Genomic DNA, 17,921 nt, shown 5'->3' with positions numbered 1-17,921 from the left:
TTTTATCCATGCATGCCTGTCCGGCATTTACGACAGCGGACGCCGTTGTTTTATCGACATGGGTACGACCTCTCTAGGCTTCTCGCTCCATCGAAATTGAAATTTTAAGCTTCTGCCTATTTTGTCCGTACTTCTGCATTCACATAAGCACTAATATAGACTCGGCAATAAAACAAACGCCAGCAAAGGCAAGAGAAACGAAATATTTTTCGTGATCAGGACCAACGACCCGGAATTTACAAGCAGCGTGCAATGATTAAATCACCACATTTCACGCGAACTCCTTATCCTTCATCCGGACAGGAAGCGATAAAAATTGCGAAGCTCGGCTATCGCGTCCAGCCGCCCTCCCCTTCCCCAAGCTTATCTGCAAGGTCTGCCAGTTAAGACGTGTAGCGTAGAGGGGTTTCTCCTACGCACACTATTTATATCCCCATCCAGACGCAACTTGGAGAAGGGGGCTAATTGCTCGCCTTTAACGCCGTAACCTTCTTCCCAAGATAATGCGCCGCTGAATAGGTCAGTCAGCATTCTTGAGTAGGCGAGACGTGTGTGACATGTGCCAGGCAATGATGCTAGCGCTGCTTAGCTATAGCACGAAACGTGAAATTTGTATTACAGACAATGAGCCATTTATTCACACTTAGGACGTCGGTTGTGCTAACATGCCTTTATGTGGTCGCATACAAAAGAAAACGAACATGAATTTGCACAAGAGGTGAATCGATATGCCAGTGCGTGGAATCAAACTATGACTCACACTAACAGTATATAAGTATTTTCCCGAGCGGAGTCTTCCTATATTAAAATACGAGTTGTATTCTCGAAGCGAGGTATAATTCAGAAATCGGGCCATTGTCAGCAGTGCTCTTGGTACAGTGGTGGACTGGCAAGGGGTCAGATGCGTTCACCTGCGTTATGCTGAAGGTGCGTTATGCTGAAGGCACAAATCATCTAGTGGTTCCATGATTTAAATGCACTGGTGAGGGGACAGGATTGGAAATAAGGCACCTGATTGTACTTAAGGAGATGGAAATAGAAGCATAAATATATTTCCATAAGAATGCATTCTTCATGATAGTGTGCGCTTCATCACATCAACGGATCACGTAAGAAGTTTGGTCATTCATGTTTTACTTTCAAAAACCGTAACAGTATCATTAAAACCAAAAGAACACTTCTTATCTGCTCCAACAAACAACGCACAGCCTGACGCATGGCCCAATTAGTCTAACGTATTAAGGAAATAATTGCAACAGGATATGCTTCCGCGGGAGATTTCCTGCAGCTACCTGCGATATCTAACAACGTGCGCTTCTACTAAACGTGACATTAAGTGGGGGAAAAACAGTGTCGCGAAGACTGCAGAACACGAGTGGCCGGCGTTCCATAGTCTACCACATGAGGCAGCGGTGGTGCGGATTCATGTAGGAGTCCCTAGAGCAGCGGAAGGCGCTGGCGAAGGCCGGGAAGTTTCGGAGAGGCACGTTGCACTGGAGCCGACTGTCGAGCGAGTCTTCGCGCGAGCACTGCGTGTAGCAGAAACTCGCAAAAAACAGCTGTTCCGAGTCGAGCCTGCGCTCTCCACCTAGGGTGTTGCGTGGGGAGTGCGCGGCGGCGGCGCGGTATGCACGGTGCAACGGCGCCAGGCTCCAAGAGGCGGCGAACACTGCCAACTCGTCCACGCCATCGATGGCGTGGGAGCGCCCTGCGCAGAGCAGCGAGATATTTAATTTGGGGAAGAGAAAACATAAACTTCTTATTTACAAAAGCAGAATAAAACAAAGTAGACCACTGAGTGCTAAATTTGAGTTTATTATTGTTTTGTGTGTGCGTTCTCTTTTGCTTTAGGGCTAGACCTTCAATCCTGGAAGCTACGCTAATCCCCCCCCCCCCTCCCCCTTCAGTATCTGTGACAAGCAACCAAAAGCGCTGTCAGACGCTGCCTGACTACTTGGCGCAGTATATAGCACTTGGTGCAGTAGCACCCGTGCAGAAGTTCCTCCCCCATGGATTCCCCTTCATTGCCGCAGAAAATTGTCCGCGAGTATTGCGATTAACTTCTGGCTATGAGTGACTAGCTCATTGAGATACCGGACAGGAGATTCAAGTTGGTCATATGGAATAGCACATTACGTATCTACAACGGTGAAAAAAAAATTTGGAGGACGTTTAAGCTTCGCTTTTAGTGGAACGCGATAGCATTCAAAGATCCTTGACAGCGCTTCTCGCGCTTCCCGGCAACTGCAGCTCATGTAACCGTAATGTTTACCGGGAAACGTTGGCGGTGAACGCTATGCACGAAGGCACGCTTCCTGGTAGAAACGCGGCCTCTTGCGTGGACCGATCTTCTGTTATTGTTTCGCACTTTTAATATTTCAGTCTGAGAATTAGATTTAACATAAAAGGCATGCGCTGTCGGTGTTTTGTTCCATGAAAGTTGTATGTGGTCTGTCATTCTCAAAATTCCGAGGAATAACATTGTAAAGAATGTAAGACAAGGTGTGAGCAACTTTAGTGGTAAAAAGTATTTAGTGTCTACGGAGGGCCTGCGTGGTTGTGGTTCAGAATAATTTTTCGCCAAACGACGGTCGGCACCGACACCGGATTTTGTGCGACACAGGGCCCTTAACGCTATCGCGTTAAAATGGGATCAGATAAATGCCACGTCGGTATAATGGCAGCTGACAAGGCGTAGACGGTCTTTCAACATTTGTAAGTACTCCAAAGATGAGTAGTTGGAACAGCGTCTTGCTACATCCATACAGTACTTCGCAGCTGGCAGCAAGACACAGCGTGCCGTGATAGCGCTGGCTAGGCGCTGTTGGGAACGGCAAGGATTCGGTGGCTTGCCTTGTGCTCTCAGGAGGGCGCGTCCCTGGTACGTGTGGTACATGGCCACGAGGCAGTCCAGCCGGCGCCGGTACAGCGAGAGCGCAGCGCCCCGCACCCACGGGTGGCGCTCCCAGAAGAGGGCACCGGCTAGCGTGGCAGACAGGGTGCGCGCCAGGCCACCGAAGTTGGTGGCCGGCACGAGCGCCGGCGAGTACATGGGGAAGGCGGCGGCGCCCACTGGCACCGCGATCACGTTGTTGCCGGCGTCGTAAAGCGGCGCGGTGCTCAGCAATGGGAAGTGGTATACCTGCGAGTCGTCATATGCGCATTGTGGCTGGCGGCCGCAGTCCCGTATACCACATATGGTCACGTGTGTCAACAAGCTATACAGCGTCGCTGCATAGCCTGTCGACGAGTGCCGCGCGTGCGCGGAAACTATGGCAATCCTCCAAAAAAATAAGCGACATAATTATTTGTGCCAAAATAAGTGTTGCGCAAAGAATGTTTAGGGAAGAAACGAATGCATCAAGGATAGGTACAAGACAAGGCGTCCTTGTCTTGTCCCTATCCTTAGGCATCCGTTTCGTTTAAGCTATTCTGTAATAATGTGCGCTTATCGACTCACTGAACTTTTTTTTTTTTCTGTTGCTAGTAGAGCCAAGGTTAAGATAAAAGCTTTACGTCGGGGCCAACTTCGGTTTTCATATTCAAGTAGAAATGAAAGGCCGAATAACTCTCATTAGTCAAACCCTGAAGTGATTGGAATAAAATCTGTTGCATTTAAGAGAAAATGCTTAATTCTGGCCACTGTAGGAAGCGAAATTTCGACTTAGGGCCAGAGTATATTTATACAAAATTGACCACAATAACTTAAAAGAACTGGAGCACGAAGTTTATAAATCCATAGCTCGGTACGAACAATATATATCGCAGTTAAGTAAACTACATTTGTTAAATCGTCTGAAGCGGACCCCAAATCGATCTAAAAGTTTAACCCTCAAGTAAAATTGTTACAATGTTTACAAGGTTTTTGCAAAAGTCCTGCTCACCAATCAGTAGTATATTACAGAGAAGTCTATAACACATCAATTTTGTGCGCTTTATATGTTTTATTAGGTGAAGTTTACAGAATTGTGATATCTCTTTATTGCTGCGTTACAGAGTTGGAAACTTGATACTCGAGGTTTTCTTAAAGTATGATGAAATAATCCTTTAAGCTTTAAGATGGAATGATTCTTCTTTTACGAATTTTTCTTTAAAAGTCATGCCCTCAATTAGAAATTCACTTCCTACAGTCGGTAGATTTCAACTTTTTATTTTATATGCAGCATGTATCTCATAAAACTCGACGCAGTTGATGCCAAGCCGAGCAATTTCTTCGTTCCCACGTAAATACGTGTGAATGAAGAAATTGCTCGGCTTGGTATCAACTGCGTCGAATTTGATGAGATATGCTGCATATAAAATAAAAAGTTGAAATAGCAGCTCCTGTGGTAAGACAAGTAGCAGCTCCTGTGGTAAATAGCAGCTCCTGTGGTAAGTTGCTGTCTTGAGTTCCAGATAGAAGTAATAATGATAGAACGCGGTGAAAAATTCATGCACGAAATCATAGAACTCAGCGATGCGTGTGTAGTTTCGTCGTTCATTTCTCTTGATGACATAGAATAAATAAGTGTGCGCTGTCAAGCTATATGAAAGCTCTGGAGGTGTCGCAATGCATGGGGCATGCTCCTTAGTATGAGCGGCTGAAGTGCGACTTGAGCGCACTTTTCGGGCTCGTGCAGGCTCCTCGTCGTGCTTCAAATCTTCAGTTCTACCATCACCCGCCCCTACAGCTCTCTCGCGAACATGGCGCCGGCCATAGAGCTTTTCGAGGGAATGTGGACACCTCCGCCGCGGCGGTCAAGGTGAAGTTCCGCATCGCTCGACGGGCCAGGAACCAGTTGTCCAGAAACGCAGGCATCCGCAAATCGGGCACGTCTCCAAAAAGCCTGTTCACGTCACGTTCGCCCCGGACGCCTTCGGGCCAGAAGAGCACCTGCAGTCAGCGAAGCAAGAGCGCAGCGAGTACCAGAATGGCGCCTGCCTTTCTTGAATTACCCACACTCAACAACCATGCCGAGCTGTTGCCAGGCACGCTTACGATATTTTTAAGATTTCCTTTTTTTTTTGCGGTCATAGTGTCTTGTAACTGCGGTATTGATCGGACGTTGTTTTTTACATTAGTTGGTGTTTTTTTTATGGTTCATCTCATGCAGTTGCAGTATTTTAATAGTAGCATCTGTTCTGCGTACCTTTAACTTCTTTATCTTCTTTTCTGCAACAAATATTCAGCCAAATTTACCGCTGCAGGCTGCGCCTCTCGTCCGGGGGCTCAGACCTAGTAAAACGTCCAAGTCTCAAATCTTTGTCTCCTTAAACGGTGGCTTTGTATTGTTCCTGCCAAAAAACTAATTTTACTTGAACTTAACTCTAAAAAGATGGTGATTATATGAACAAACAACATCACAACTAGCGCATAGCAAAATTAATGAAGTGCAAGTTTGATTAGCGTGAACGATGAAAACCAGACTTTCTTCATAGATGACTCCACTATAAATGTATTTAAAAAATTCAAGGGGCGGCACTTAATTATCACTGCGTGGATGAATGCGAAAGCACTGAGATCACCGCGCGATACTTAGACATTGTGCCACAACGCAAGGCCATGGGTTCCACTCCCACGAAACAAAGGTCGAGGTTTCGACTCCCAACACAGGTCGTGGGTTCGAGTGCCTTAATTAACTCTACTTAATTCACTGTGCCTTAATTAACTTCGCCTTAATTAACACTAAAGGTCGTGGGTTCGAGTACCCTAATTAGCTACATATTAATTAATTGTACCTTAATTAACTTCGTCTTAACATCAAAGGTCGTGAGTTCGACTCCCACCAAAGGTTGAGGATTTGATGACTTTTTTGGACCATCGGTGGTCACGCCAACGCCGACAAGCACAGTCGGATTTTTCGCCTCATGAGCCATATAATGCTTTCGCATTAAAATAGGATAATAACGTTCTGTTCATAAACTGGGTCCGTGTTCACAAAACTTCGCTTGCGTACAAACGTTTCGTGACTGGACGGTGTTGGGGCATCCTCCACTCATGGTAAGTACCGGCGTGATAACGATACCACAGTGGCAGTGACTAGTCGCAAACGGCACTTACAAGTGACCACAGAATGGTTTTGTGAATACGGGCCCAGATTTCGCACTTCTGTGAGAAAAAAAAAATACAGTCCTCATTAACCAACATAAGTACAATTCACGTCTCTGAAGAACAACTTTCTAATGAATGCAATGTATGGTCTGGGTGACTATGTCGTGTCGCAACCGTGCAACTACCGGCCCTTGAAAGTTCTCCATGGTGAGGACATGGGCTTGCCACCTTCTCCAGAGCTTTTCAAGAAGGTGCGCGGCAAGAGGACGGCTGGTCGTTCAGGACTCAGCTGCGGTCATGCGCTGTTAAATGCGAAGCATTTCTTGGCGAACATTTGCTACTTTGACAGTATCTATCTATCTATCTATCTATCTATCTATCTATCTATCTATCTATCTATCTATCTATCTATCTATCTATCTATCTATCTATCTATCTATCTATCTATCTATCTATCTATCTATCTATCTATCTATCTATCTATCTATCTATCTATCTATCTATCTATCTATCTATCTATCTATCTATCTAGCCGCCTACGTCTTTGTGCTCTCATGGTCGTTTCCTTAACTTGGTATGTACCAAAATTGTCATACTATGACACGAGTATATGACGAACATAAATGATAAGTCATGACATAAATGTCATAACATGCATGTTATGTAGGTCATGACAATGACCCAGAGAAAAAGATGAACACTCAAAAACCACTGGAATGGGTTCGGACGTGGGCACTAAGGGAAACACTAAAAGATGATGGTAGAAATAGTCATGAGCATGACTCAGCAAAAACGTCAATGACTCAGCGAAAAAAGATTAATACTCAAAAACCACTGAAATGGGTTCAAAATGGGTTCGAAATGGGTTCGAAAGTGTTTCCTTCACCAAGTGAAGGAAACACTAAAGGATTGTGGTAAAAGCCATCGTCATGACCATGACTCAGCAAAAATGAGAATGACTCCGTGAAAAAAGATTAACACTCAAAAACCAATGGAATGGGTTCCGTTGTGGTACTAGGTGAAGGAAAAGGCTAAAGGTTGATGGTCGAAGTCATAGTCATGAGCATGAATAAGGCTTTCGCCTTAAGGTCTCTTAAGTGTAGCTAAAGGGACTCTTGAGGACTCGTGACATGAATGTCATGAAATGCGTGTCGTGTAGGTCATGAAACAGCCGTCTACGTTTTGCTGCTCTCATGGTCGTTTCGTTAACTTGGTATACGCTCCCCGCACAGGGCGTGGGATCTGCCGGCTTTTTTTGACAAAGGCTGTACCTACCGGTTTTTAATTTAATTCTGGGGTTTTACGTGCCAAAGCCAAGATCTGATTATGCGGCACGCCATAGTGAGAGACTCTGGATTAATTTTGGTCTCTAGGGCTCTTTAACGCGCACCTAAATCTAAGAACACGAGCGTTTCTGCATTCTTCTCCCATCGAAATGCGGCCGCCGAGGCCTCGAGCTCAGTATCACAACGCCATAGTCACTAGTCTACCATGGTGGTCAAGTTGCGCATACTTACGCGCTATTCCGATAGTAGTGAAATAAAGAAGGATATGTCGTTCAAGAATCTCATATTCATGAAGATTGTTAAACCTTCAAATGACATTAAGACGAGGCGCACGTTTTGTGGCGCGCGTTTCAAAGGACAGTGACCACACGTTAGTAAGGTCCAGGATTGCCCTCAATTTGAAGAAAGAAAAGTGAAAGTTAGAAAGGAATGTATGCCAACTTCGTAACAGTCTGGGCAAAGGCGGATGAATTCATGATGGTGCTGGAGAACAAATGTGAGGCTTTTGAAGATGAGGATGACTATTACACAAAAGTAATGAATGGAATATGAACGAGAATAATTCGCAGAGGCTGCTGTCGCAATCAGACGTGCGGCATCAAGACAGCAAAAGGGCAACCTCTCCCAAGTAACAGACTCTTATAAAGAAATGATAGAGCATAAAAGTGACCAACCCCAGAGGCCAGATCAAACTGGTTGAACTTGAAATATCAGCAAGAGGAAACCAAGTGATATTCGAAACAATGACATTAGAAAGATTGAAAAATCACCGAATGGGGGAAGCATGAAATCAGCCAGAAGGAAACTTGATATTGAAAGGAACAAGATGTGTTCAGTAAAAGACAAGCAGGGAAATGCCACTAGCAATTTCGATGATATAATAAGGGCAGCAGAGTCATCCTATGACGGTGAAGTACCAAAAGCAACCTCGTGACCCCGCTTAGACGTAACTGCAAAGAATAAACAGACACTCCGAAGTAACTTGGGGTGAAGTTAGAAGGGCATTGCAAGGTATGTAGAAGGTAAAAGTGGCAGGAGGAAATATAAGAGTCTATCTGATAAAAGATGGCAGGGTACTCTAAAAGCTTGCGACCGTTTTATACACAACGCTTCATGACGTCATGCGTACCACAGACTTCAAGGAATGCCAAAATAATAATTCACATGAAGGGAGACGTTAAAAAATGAACTTTAGGCCCATTAGCTTCTTTCATTATTGCACAAAATATTCACTAAGGTAATTTTGAATAAAATGAGGGCAACTATTCACTTCAATCAATTGGAAAAGAATATTCTGTAATGGATCACATTCGAATGTGATCCATTGAGAAGCCCGTGGAATATAACTAACCTCTTTATACGGCATTCATATATCACTTAATGGCGTCGATTCAAAAGAGATACTGGCAGTCACGAAGGCATTGCGTATTTTTAGGGATCCTTCGCTTTCGAGTAAAACCCGATAATTCGCAATATTTCCACCCCGAACAAAATTTATGAAAATCGTGTTAAACTCGATTTCTCCCCGAAGTTGGCGCTTTCGTAAAAGGCAATGATAAATGTAGGGCTACGAAATTAATGAACGCTGCCGACCCTTTGTGGGCAAGTGGTCAATACATATTATTATTAGTATTATTAATACAATGTGGTATATGCCTCGTTTTCGCCTAACACGTACGTACTCAAGCGAAAACCGGCATTTATAAAAAAAAGTATGACGCAAGCGCCGATGCCATGGCCGCTTGCGTCAGTGTGGACTTCGGTGGGTGCAGATGGATCAAAGTGGGCAAGTAAGGGAGGGGTGGTCAGAAACCCGATGAGAGTGGAAAACGCGTGAGCCTGCTCCGGGCCCCATGAGAATGGCGTGTTCTTCTTTAGATCTGTTAAAGGCCGAGCAATGTCGGCGAAGTTTTGACGAAACGGCGAAAGTAAGAACACAGGCCGACGAAGCAGCGCACGTCAGAATCAGAACGTGGCATAAGGAAACTGCGAACGGCGCGAACTTTTCCGGATCTGGTTGTACACCGGATGCGTTAACGAGATGTCCCAACACGGTAATCTGACGGCGCCCAAATTGACATTTCGTAGAGTTCAGTTGAAGGCCGGCTTTTCGGAAGACCGCAAAAATTGCAGCGAGTCGGCGAAGGTACGTGGCTGCTGAACGTGGGAGAAAAAACAATAACGTCGTCAAGATAACAAAGACAGGTGACCCATTTGTAGCCTCGCAGAAGAGAGTCCATCATTCGTTCAAATGTCGCAGGAGCATTGCATAGGCCAGAGGGCATCACTTTGGACTGATATAAACCATCAGGTGTTATGAAGGCAGTCTTCTCGCGGTCCATTTCATCAACAGGTTTACAGCCAGTAGCCGCATCGAAGATCAATGGACGAGAAGTATTTAGCTCCATGCAAGCAGTCCAAGGCGTCATCGATGCGCGGTAGTGGGTATACGTCTTTTCAGGTAATTTTAAGTGGCGATAGTCGACGCAAAAACGCAAAGAAAAGGATCGAGGAGGAGGGAGGAATAAACTTTTATTGTAGAACCAGCACTTTATGATGGCCGGGCCTAAGCCTCCCTTGATGGGACGTCGAGAGCTTGCCTCACGGGCGTGCTGGGTCTCCCAGGTTTGGTCGTCGAGGGCGGAGCTCCGCAGAGCCTCACGCAACCTCGACGAGAGGGTCGTGGTGTTAATGTGTGTGTACTGTGCTGGGCACTCCCACAGCAAATGCGAAAGCGTAGCCGGGTGAGTGCCACAGCACCGGCAGTTGGGGGTGTAAACGTCTGGGAATATAAGGCCAGGTACCATATTTTTTCTTCACAAGGACGACAGGCGAAGCCCAACGACTGGCTGATGGTTCGATGACCCCTTTGCGGAGCGTTTTGTCCACTTCTGATTGTATGACTCTACGTTCAGCATGCGATACACGATAGGGGCGCCGACGTGTAGGATTCGTGTCTCCAGTGTTTATACGGTGGTGAACAACAGATGTTTGGCCTAAAAGCCTGTCGCCGAAATCAAAGATGCCACTGTACGATTCGAGCAGGAGACGTATGGCCTGGGCCTGATCAGAGGTGAGGTCAGGCGCAATCATTTTCGCGAAGTCATCCGTGAAGGAACCAGAGCAGGGAGCTGCAATTGGTGCTAATAAACCACTCTTGGCATTCAGACTCTCAATGTCAAATTCGGAAGTACTAAAAACGCTGGCCAAGAACATGCCAGCCGGAAGCACTTGAGGGCACAGACTGAAATTCAGAAGCGGAAGAACGACATCGTTATTGGTAACCGTGACCAGCGTATGCAGAACAGCAACGTTCCGGTTCAAAAGCACGTCCACGATGGGGCTAATCACATATTCACCGTCAGGAACCTGTGGCTGTGCGGTCAAAGCGATGTCAGTGACTGCCTGAGTTGACAGACGCACATCTTGAAGCGAGCACAGGCGCGGTGGGGCGGTGCTCGGAGCATCGGCGAGTTGAAGCAGTTCCAACTGAAGGACACCGGTTGCGCAGACGATGAGAGCAGAATGATTGGATAAAAAATCCAACCCAAGGATAACGTCGTGAGGGCAGTTGTCGATCACAGCAAAGAGAACAGAAGTAGGGTTGCCGGCTATACTTAAACGCGCAGTACACATGCCAAGAACAACCAACACGCCACCGTCGGCCACACGAAGCACTTGTGCAGCTGCTGGGCTGAGGACCTTCTTTAAACGTCTACGTAGGCTAGCACTCATCACCGATACGTGGGCTCCAGTGTCGACGCGTGCTTGGAAAGGTGCGCCGTCTACTTGAACATCAATTACACTTGTCTTAGTGGGCACAGACAGAGGATTTGCTGCAGTAGTAGTCAATGCAGCACCACATCCGAGGGCTGCGTTTCTTAGTTTTCCGAAAGGGTGCGGCCGAAAGCCACAGAGGACAAAAGGCGACGTGGCTGCGGCGAACGGGAAGATGAGTGACGTGTTTGCGATGAACGAGACTGGTGTCCACGCGGCGATGGTGGGCGACTGTACCACGTGTTCCTGGCAGAGTTGTCGGCGCTGTTAAACTCGGCGCGATATTCGTCACACGGCGGGCATTTCCATCAAAACGGCTCAGGTGGTCGGCGTGCGAGGTGTAGAGGCCTGGCCACGAGTTGCGACAGTATCGGGCGACATGCCTAATGCAGCGACAGGTAAAACATATCGACTGGCGGTCCGCAGTTCTCCACTCAGTCGGGTTGCGATAACGCGGAGATGATGATGATACACTTTATTAAATAAAAAGTAAGAGTAGCAGTTGTGGAGAACCCTCAGTCCAGGGTCTCACCGGGCACGCCTTTCATCGCTTCAGCGATGAAGGTTGCCAGGTACCGCTGAGTCAGCAATGATGCTGCGCAAGTCAACCAAGCAGCCGTAGGAGTAGGGGATAGGTTGGTGAATGCGTGTGTGTGTGTGTGGGGGGGGGGGGGGGGCAGGACCACAGTATGTGAGAGCCATTGGGATGACCGCCGCACCTGTGACATCGCGGAGGTGGCTCTTCCACGAATGTGCGAAGGAGACGTAGACGCGTGGGAGAAAGAAAAGAGCCCGTCTGGACTGGTCGGATAAGGACGCCGTTTGCGCGAGATAGACCGAGTTGTAAAGGCGGAAACACGCGGAGGGCAAGTCGATAGGGCTGGAGAGAAATGGGAGGAGGTCGGGAATCATGTGAACTTGGCCCGGAGAGGAGCGTAGGGGTGGAGCGAAAATTGTAGAAGGGCGTTCGTTGACTCTGGGGTTGGCGACAGCACAGACAGAATGTAGACCAACTCAAAGTTCCTGGCGAACGATGGCTTGTACGAGGAGAACTGAAAGAGGGGTAGCATCAGGGCTACGCGAACAGAAAGCTGCGGGCGCCATCACTTCCAGTTAACGTCGAACGATTCGCATTACGTCCTCTGATGGCGACGCATGCTGCTGTGCAGGGTGATTTTCACACGACGACGTAGTGGCAATATTGGGAAGTCTGGCGAATGGTTGCAGGACGCGTCGGCTTTTGGCCTGCTCGAATTGTCGGCACTCTTTGATGATAGCATCTACTGTAGAGCAGCTTTTGCACATGAGCAGATTAAAGGCGTCGTCTTCAATTCCCTTAAGCACGTGCGCGACCTTCTCAGCTTCTGTCATGTCGCGATCAGCTTTACGACAAAGCGCCAGCACATCCTGGATGTACGAGACATAGGGCTCCGTGAGGGATTAGGCACGGGGGGCCAGTTCCTGCTTTGCGGCAATTTTACGGCCGGCTGGTTTGCTAAACAACTCTTTTAACTTCTCTTTGCATAGGTCCCAGCTGGTTAGCTCCTCTTCGTGGTTTTCGTACCACACATTTGCCGTGCTTCTTAGGTACAACAACAGGTTAGCTAGCCTAAGCGTAGGCTCCCATCTGTTGAGTCCACTCACACGTTCGTACATAGCCAACCACTCTTCAACGTCGGCGCCATCGGTCCCGCAGAAAGTTCCGGGATCCTTGGGTTGCACAACCACAACCAATAGGGACAGCGACGGAGCTGGCGACGGTGACGTTGGAGGCGGCAACGACGTTGATCCCGCGCGCTCACCGTCAGTCATGGTGGGGACGATGATGCGATGTCCACTGCGGAGCTCCGTTTCCAGCCGTGGTACCCAGTACCTCCACAAAAATGTTACGGGGATGTTGGGAGTATAGACAGAATGTATTTACAATATATATATACAAGCAGAGTTAATGTGGCTAAGATGGCTGGCCAGCAACAACATGCAGTGGTCAGGGTCTCCGATCTTCTTCTTTTCTCTTTTATCCTTCCGTAACAATATATTCAGCACCTGCCGGCTTTGAGTGAACGCAAGCTTGTTGCTTTTTTAGTAGCCACGTTTACAAGAATGCGACATTGGGACATTGCATCGCATTTCCCACACGTCGCATACATGTAAACCGCAGCAATGCGCTAGTAAGCGAATTAACGCAGCGATGACGTTGCTCCGCATTGTGAACAGCAGCTGTGACGTTGAGAAGGTGTTTCCCTGGCTACGTTACGTTCAAAGAAGGGTGGCTGATTCGCCTACTTGATATTTCATTAATTTTGTTTCAAGAGCTTATATTGGGAACCAGTAAAAAAAGATGACAGCACACAAGGACGAAAGGCCTGCCGGGTCCTAGGATGAACACAGAAATGCTCACAATGCATGCATACTATAATGTACGTCAGCAAGGACTTGTAAGATAAGCAAGGCCCGAGATCCCTTCCGAAGCACGGCCCTGTGCACTACTAGTACTTTATTCCTCTGTTAAAAAAAGTGCAGAGAATAGCGTAAAAGAGGGATCGCCAAGCGCGTCTTCATTTGTTGTTTTTGTTAATGCGGTTTATTTTAAATGTAACATAATGCCTGACAACGAGGATTTGTGGCGATGAGTTTTTCACATGATTTGCGAGCACCTCTCTTTTCCATTACATGTTCTTGTGAAATCGCTTGTTCAAATAGAACATTTGTGTCCAAAAGGAGCGAACTGATTGTGTTAATCATTTGTAAAACTTACCAGAAAAGCCCCGGACTTTGAACCACCAGACAGCATAACATTCGATTTCCCCCTGTTTCCTGTCATATACAACAAAACCTCCGGCTTCTCCCCCGTTTGCCTCATTAAATTTACCCGATTTTTACCCCTGAATTTCAAAATATATAAAACCCAAAAACGAAGGAACCTACGAATATTCAAGATATCGAGGAAGCATACGTCTATATATCTTAGGAAATATCAACAAAAATTTGACAGCTACCATAATTTTTCACAATAAAAAAACTAACCGAGGATTACGATACTCCCTAATGCAAAATTTGAGTGCAGCTCTATACGTGTTTTCATTTCGCGATATATTAGCTGGCGCAGACAATCTGTCTCGTGCGGCACATCGCAAACGGAGCGAAGTGTGACGCGACTGCCTCGCTAGCCGGGAGATCGTGCGAGGCAGCGCGTGGATGCCTCGTGGCCACGATTTATAGCACCCGCCGAAGACAAACATCCGCTCATGCAACGCTTTGTGTCCATATATGGTATCGGTGGACGCGCTCGCCGCATGCCATCGGTGAACAGACTACGGCTCGCTACTCTGGCGCCATCTCCAAGAGGTCGTCGCCGCAGAACCAGTTTCGCGCGGCACTACGCTTTTTTTCTCACGCTTTCGCCATGCCCTCCTCCACCGCTTTCCTCCTCGCGTTCTCTTCGCTATCAACGTCTTTTATCCCCCGCTGCGCTCCACGTTCGCTCTTTCATCCTTCACTGTGCTCGTTCGCTCGGTAACGCCTAGGGACGACGCCGATGCGAAACGCAGGAACGGGCGCCTTAGTGCTGCGCTCTAAAGCGTAAACATACCGACTAAGAGTGCCAGGCAAGGAGACGCAATCTCTCACACGCTATTCACTGCATGATTGGAAGAAATATTTAAACAGTGAAACAACGACTAGGTGTGTAAGGATCAACTGAGAACATTTGAACAATCTGCAATTTGCAGAATAACTTTGTCCTGTTCAGCAACGCTGGAGATTGTTTACAGCTACAACCTTAATCGGCAAAGTCTAAGGGTAGGCCTGAGTAATATTGTGCAGAAAGACAATATTCGATAGGCTAACAGTAGGACAAGAGGTCATCATTGGCAGTCAGCATCCACAAGCTGCGCAAGAGTACATTTATCTAGAGCACTTAGTCATAGGAAACCAGGATGATGATGAGGAACTTTAGACGAATAAAATGGGTACGGAGCGCATATGACAGGTACTCCCATAGCCATGACCGGCTTCGTACCATAATCCCTGTAAATAAAAGTGTACAGTCATCTAATTTTACCAGTACTAGCATATGGGAGGAAACTTTAAGGTAAATAAGAACCTTAAGAAGTTAAGTACCGCGCAACGAATGGTGGAACGAGAAATGGTAGGCGTTACATTAAGAGACAAAGAAAGTGGTGTGGATTAGAGAGAAAACAGAGAAACCATCTGTGTAAATAGGTGTAAAAGGAGAGAAGAGATATTTGTCGCTTTTCGGCATTTAAATACACGGCGGTCGTTTAGCAACGCTGCCTTACGGTCATTAGAATGATGTATTTGAATTCCAAAAGGAGTATAGAGCAGAATCCTGTCGTTGTTGTTGTATGTTGTTTCACAAATTCCCTCCCCCCCCTCTTTTTTTTTTTACTTTTTTAACTGTTTAGCCTGGGGATGGTTTCGATGTACTTCGGTTAAAACATAAACATCAAAATTTTAATCCTGACGCGCCCTAATCAACGGTCTAATTCCTGACTTGAATGAGTTGCACCTCACCTGTCTACTTTGAAAGCACGATTCCAGTCGCACAAGTTAGTACGGCGACGCACTTTGACAGCGCAAAAGTATGCCACCCATGTGACAGCACCTATGTTGTGTCATATGTGCGTGCTGTGCCCTATCCGCTTTGGCTGCAGGACATGCCAGCACTTTTGGGTTCGCTCCTTTGAGGAAAAAGTGAAGATATCCCGGTGAGTGGCGGCTGCTGCAAAAGAAGTAGGCTGGCTAAGCATTGCCGCAAGAGCAATTAAGCCGGGAGATACGCCTGCATTGATTCACAAGCGTCGCTCCGCGAAATAAGCGCCTCCCGTCATGGTGTCTTTGGCCTGCTGCAAAGCACTCCTCTCGCAGGCATAAGGGGAAATCAATATGCTACGTGTGTTCGAATACTATAAATGCCAGTCATCCACACTAACTGGATGGCCTACGTGCGCGTAACGTTTGTATAGATGACTGACTGTAAGATAGCTTAATAAAGTGGTGAGTTTCACATTATGTAACCAACCACGCAGCTATAAACGGGTACTATTGCACTGCCGGTCACTGTAATTATTACCTGGGCATACACATGATAAATACATTGGTTACGTAAATGCATATTGTTGATTCTACAGTCAGTCAAGAATTCAGTGGTGACGCTATAGTTCTAACAACTGGCAAAAAGATAAAAAAAATTGGTCGTACCGTTTTCATGCTATGCAGGCGAAAACTGACATTCTCGTGGTGGTCTCGCGTCAGCACAGCACTGCCACGGATGATGCTCTCGAGGCTGTCTCGAAGCTGCCTGATGAGGCCGGCAACACTTTGACGGAGTTCCGTAGAAGCAGTGTGCACCACGTAGGGTGTGCCTACACTGATAGTCATGAAAGACCACACGAAATCTAAGCAGTCCTGCTGCAGGCTCTTGTCTGCCGCCTCGAATGCGAAGTACTGCACCATGGCCAGTTCGCGAGACACGTACTGGCCCAGCTGTCGAGCCACGTTCCATCCAAAACTCAATGAGAGCACACCCGCCGGTGTCATCGCCGTGAGCCGCAAGATCGCCAATAAGAGCTGAATGTTATGCACGCGGAGAACGTCGTCTGCTGTGTAGTTCTCTTTGATCCAGTAGGCTACCCGGTTCAAAGCGTCCGTCAAGTTTGAGCCCCCGATCAAGCTGGCCATAATTATGAGGTCGTCGCCCTCTTCGCCGCCCAGAAGCGGAACCAGGCTTTGTTCGACCAGGCCGTCGGCGAACGCGATAGCTACTATCGTGTCGTTCATGCGGTCGCCAGGTAGACCAAGTAGTCGCAAGTAGGAAGATAAGTATGGTTCGTACTGCGCCGTCTGGAGCATGGCGCGCTTCCGGTCGAGCCACTCGTCGAACTCGCGCGCTTCGCCGAAGACGATGAGTGGCCTGTGACGGATGTCTCGGTTGAAAGTGTCCACGCGAAAGGCGCTCCATACTGGAATGCCCCAGTAGAGGGACATTTCGAGCACAAGGTCGAGCACGACAACGGGCGACGGAAGAGGCCACAGGAGGCCGACGTGACGCAGGAAGCGAATGAGCGGCTCCACCGGGCTGCGGCTGGTCTGAGCTACGGCCAGGCAAGTTTGCAGCAGCTTTGCAGCTTTGTGCGATGCCCGTTGGTTGATGGCGGGAACGTCTAGTTTCAACAGCATAGTGAAGGATTCGCGCACCACCTCTGCCTGAAGGACGTGCTGCGACAGAATTCAGATCACTGTGCGTTGTCTATTATACAGGGTGTTAATTTTTAAGTTTTACGGAATTTTTTGAAATCACCTGCGGCAGGTAGCATAATTCTTATCATTGAGCTGGGTTATTCGATGAGGCGGACATTGATAGCACGAAAAATCGAAACACATATTCAACTAATTAACAAAACTCACTAATTAACTGCTTAGTTAATTACTTTGCGACACATATTGCAATTTACGAATTGTAGCCTGTGAGCTTGTCAGGCGAATTCACTTGGAATGAATTTCCAGAATGACACCAGTTTGGATATATGCGCCATCAAACTCGCCGTAAAAATGCACTGTTCCACTTACTTTTTTACCAATATGCTGTTTTATACATTGAAGCACAAAAGTAGCTGGAACGCCCATGTATTTCCTCCCACATTTTGGGAAATAATAGTTCGAAACTGGTGTCATCCTGGAAATTCATTTTCAAGTGAATGCGTGTTGCAAACTCACCGGCTACAATTCGTAAATTACAATATGTGTCGTAAAGTAATTAACTAAGTGCATCAGCCATGTTTGTTAATTAGTTGAATATGTGTTTC

The 17,921-nt window shown here is 47.1% G+C and overlaps 1 protein-coding gene across 1 annotated transcript; it reads right to left on the bottom strand.

Annotated features, from left to right (window-relative positions):
• Nucleotides 1–1,394: 1,394 nt before the first annotated feature.
• LOC119458488 (neprilysin-1) lies at nucleotides 1,395–17,295 on the bottom strand. The gene is made up of 4 exons (XM_037720330.1): nucleotides 16,348–17,295; nucleotides 4,724–4,873; nucleotides 2,854–3,142; nucleotides 1,395–1,708 (listed from the first exon to the last, which is right to left on the bottom strand). The coding sequence occupies exons 1-4, from the start codon at nucleotides 17,293–17,295 to the stop codon at nucleotides 1,395–1,397; spliced, it is 1,701 nt and encodes a 566-aa protein (XP_037576258.1).
• Between the last annotated feature and the right edge of the window lie 626 nt (nucleotides 17,296–17,921).

This window comes from Dermacentor silvarum, chromosome 1 (assembly GCF_013339745.2).
Source record: "Dermacentor silvarum isolate Dsil-2018 chromosome 1, BIME_Dsil_1.4, whole genome shotgun sequence".
NCBI classification, from domain to species: domain Eukaryota; kingdom Metazoa; phylum Arthropoda; class Arachnida; order Ixodida; family Ixodidae; genus Dermacentor; species Dermacentor silvarum.
Note: the sequence above shows the minus strand (reverse complement) of the source record. Positions and strands in the feature narration are given on the sequence as shown.

Excerpts from the sequence above, each read along its gene's own strand:
- LOC119458488 (XM_037720330.1), bottom strand. The coding sequence starts at position 17,295 with ATGCTGTTGAAACTAGACGTTCCCGCCATCAACCAACGGGCATCGCAC. Across the intron at positions 3,143-4,723 it reads CCTTGACCGCCGCGGCGGAG|GTATACCACTTCCCATTGCT; the intron begins GTGTCCACATTC and ends GACGACTCGCAG. Across the intron at positions 1,709-2,853 it reads CGCCCTCCTGAGAGCACAAG|GGCGCTCCCACGCCATCGAT; the intron begins GCAAGCCACCGA and ends TGCTCTGCGCAG.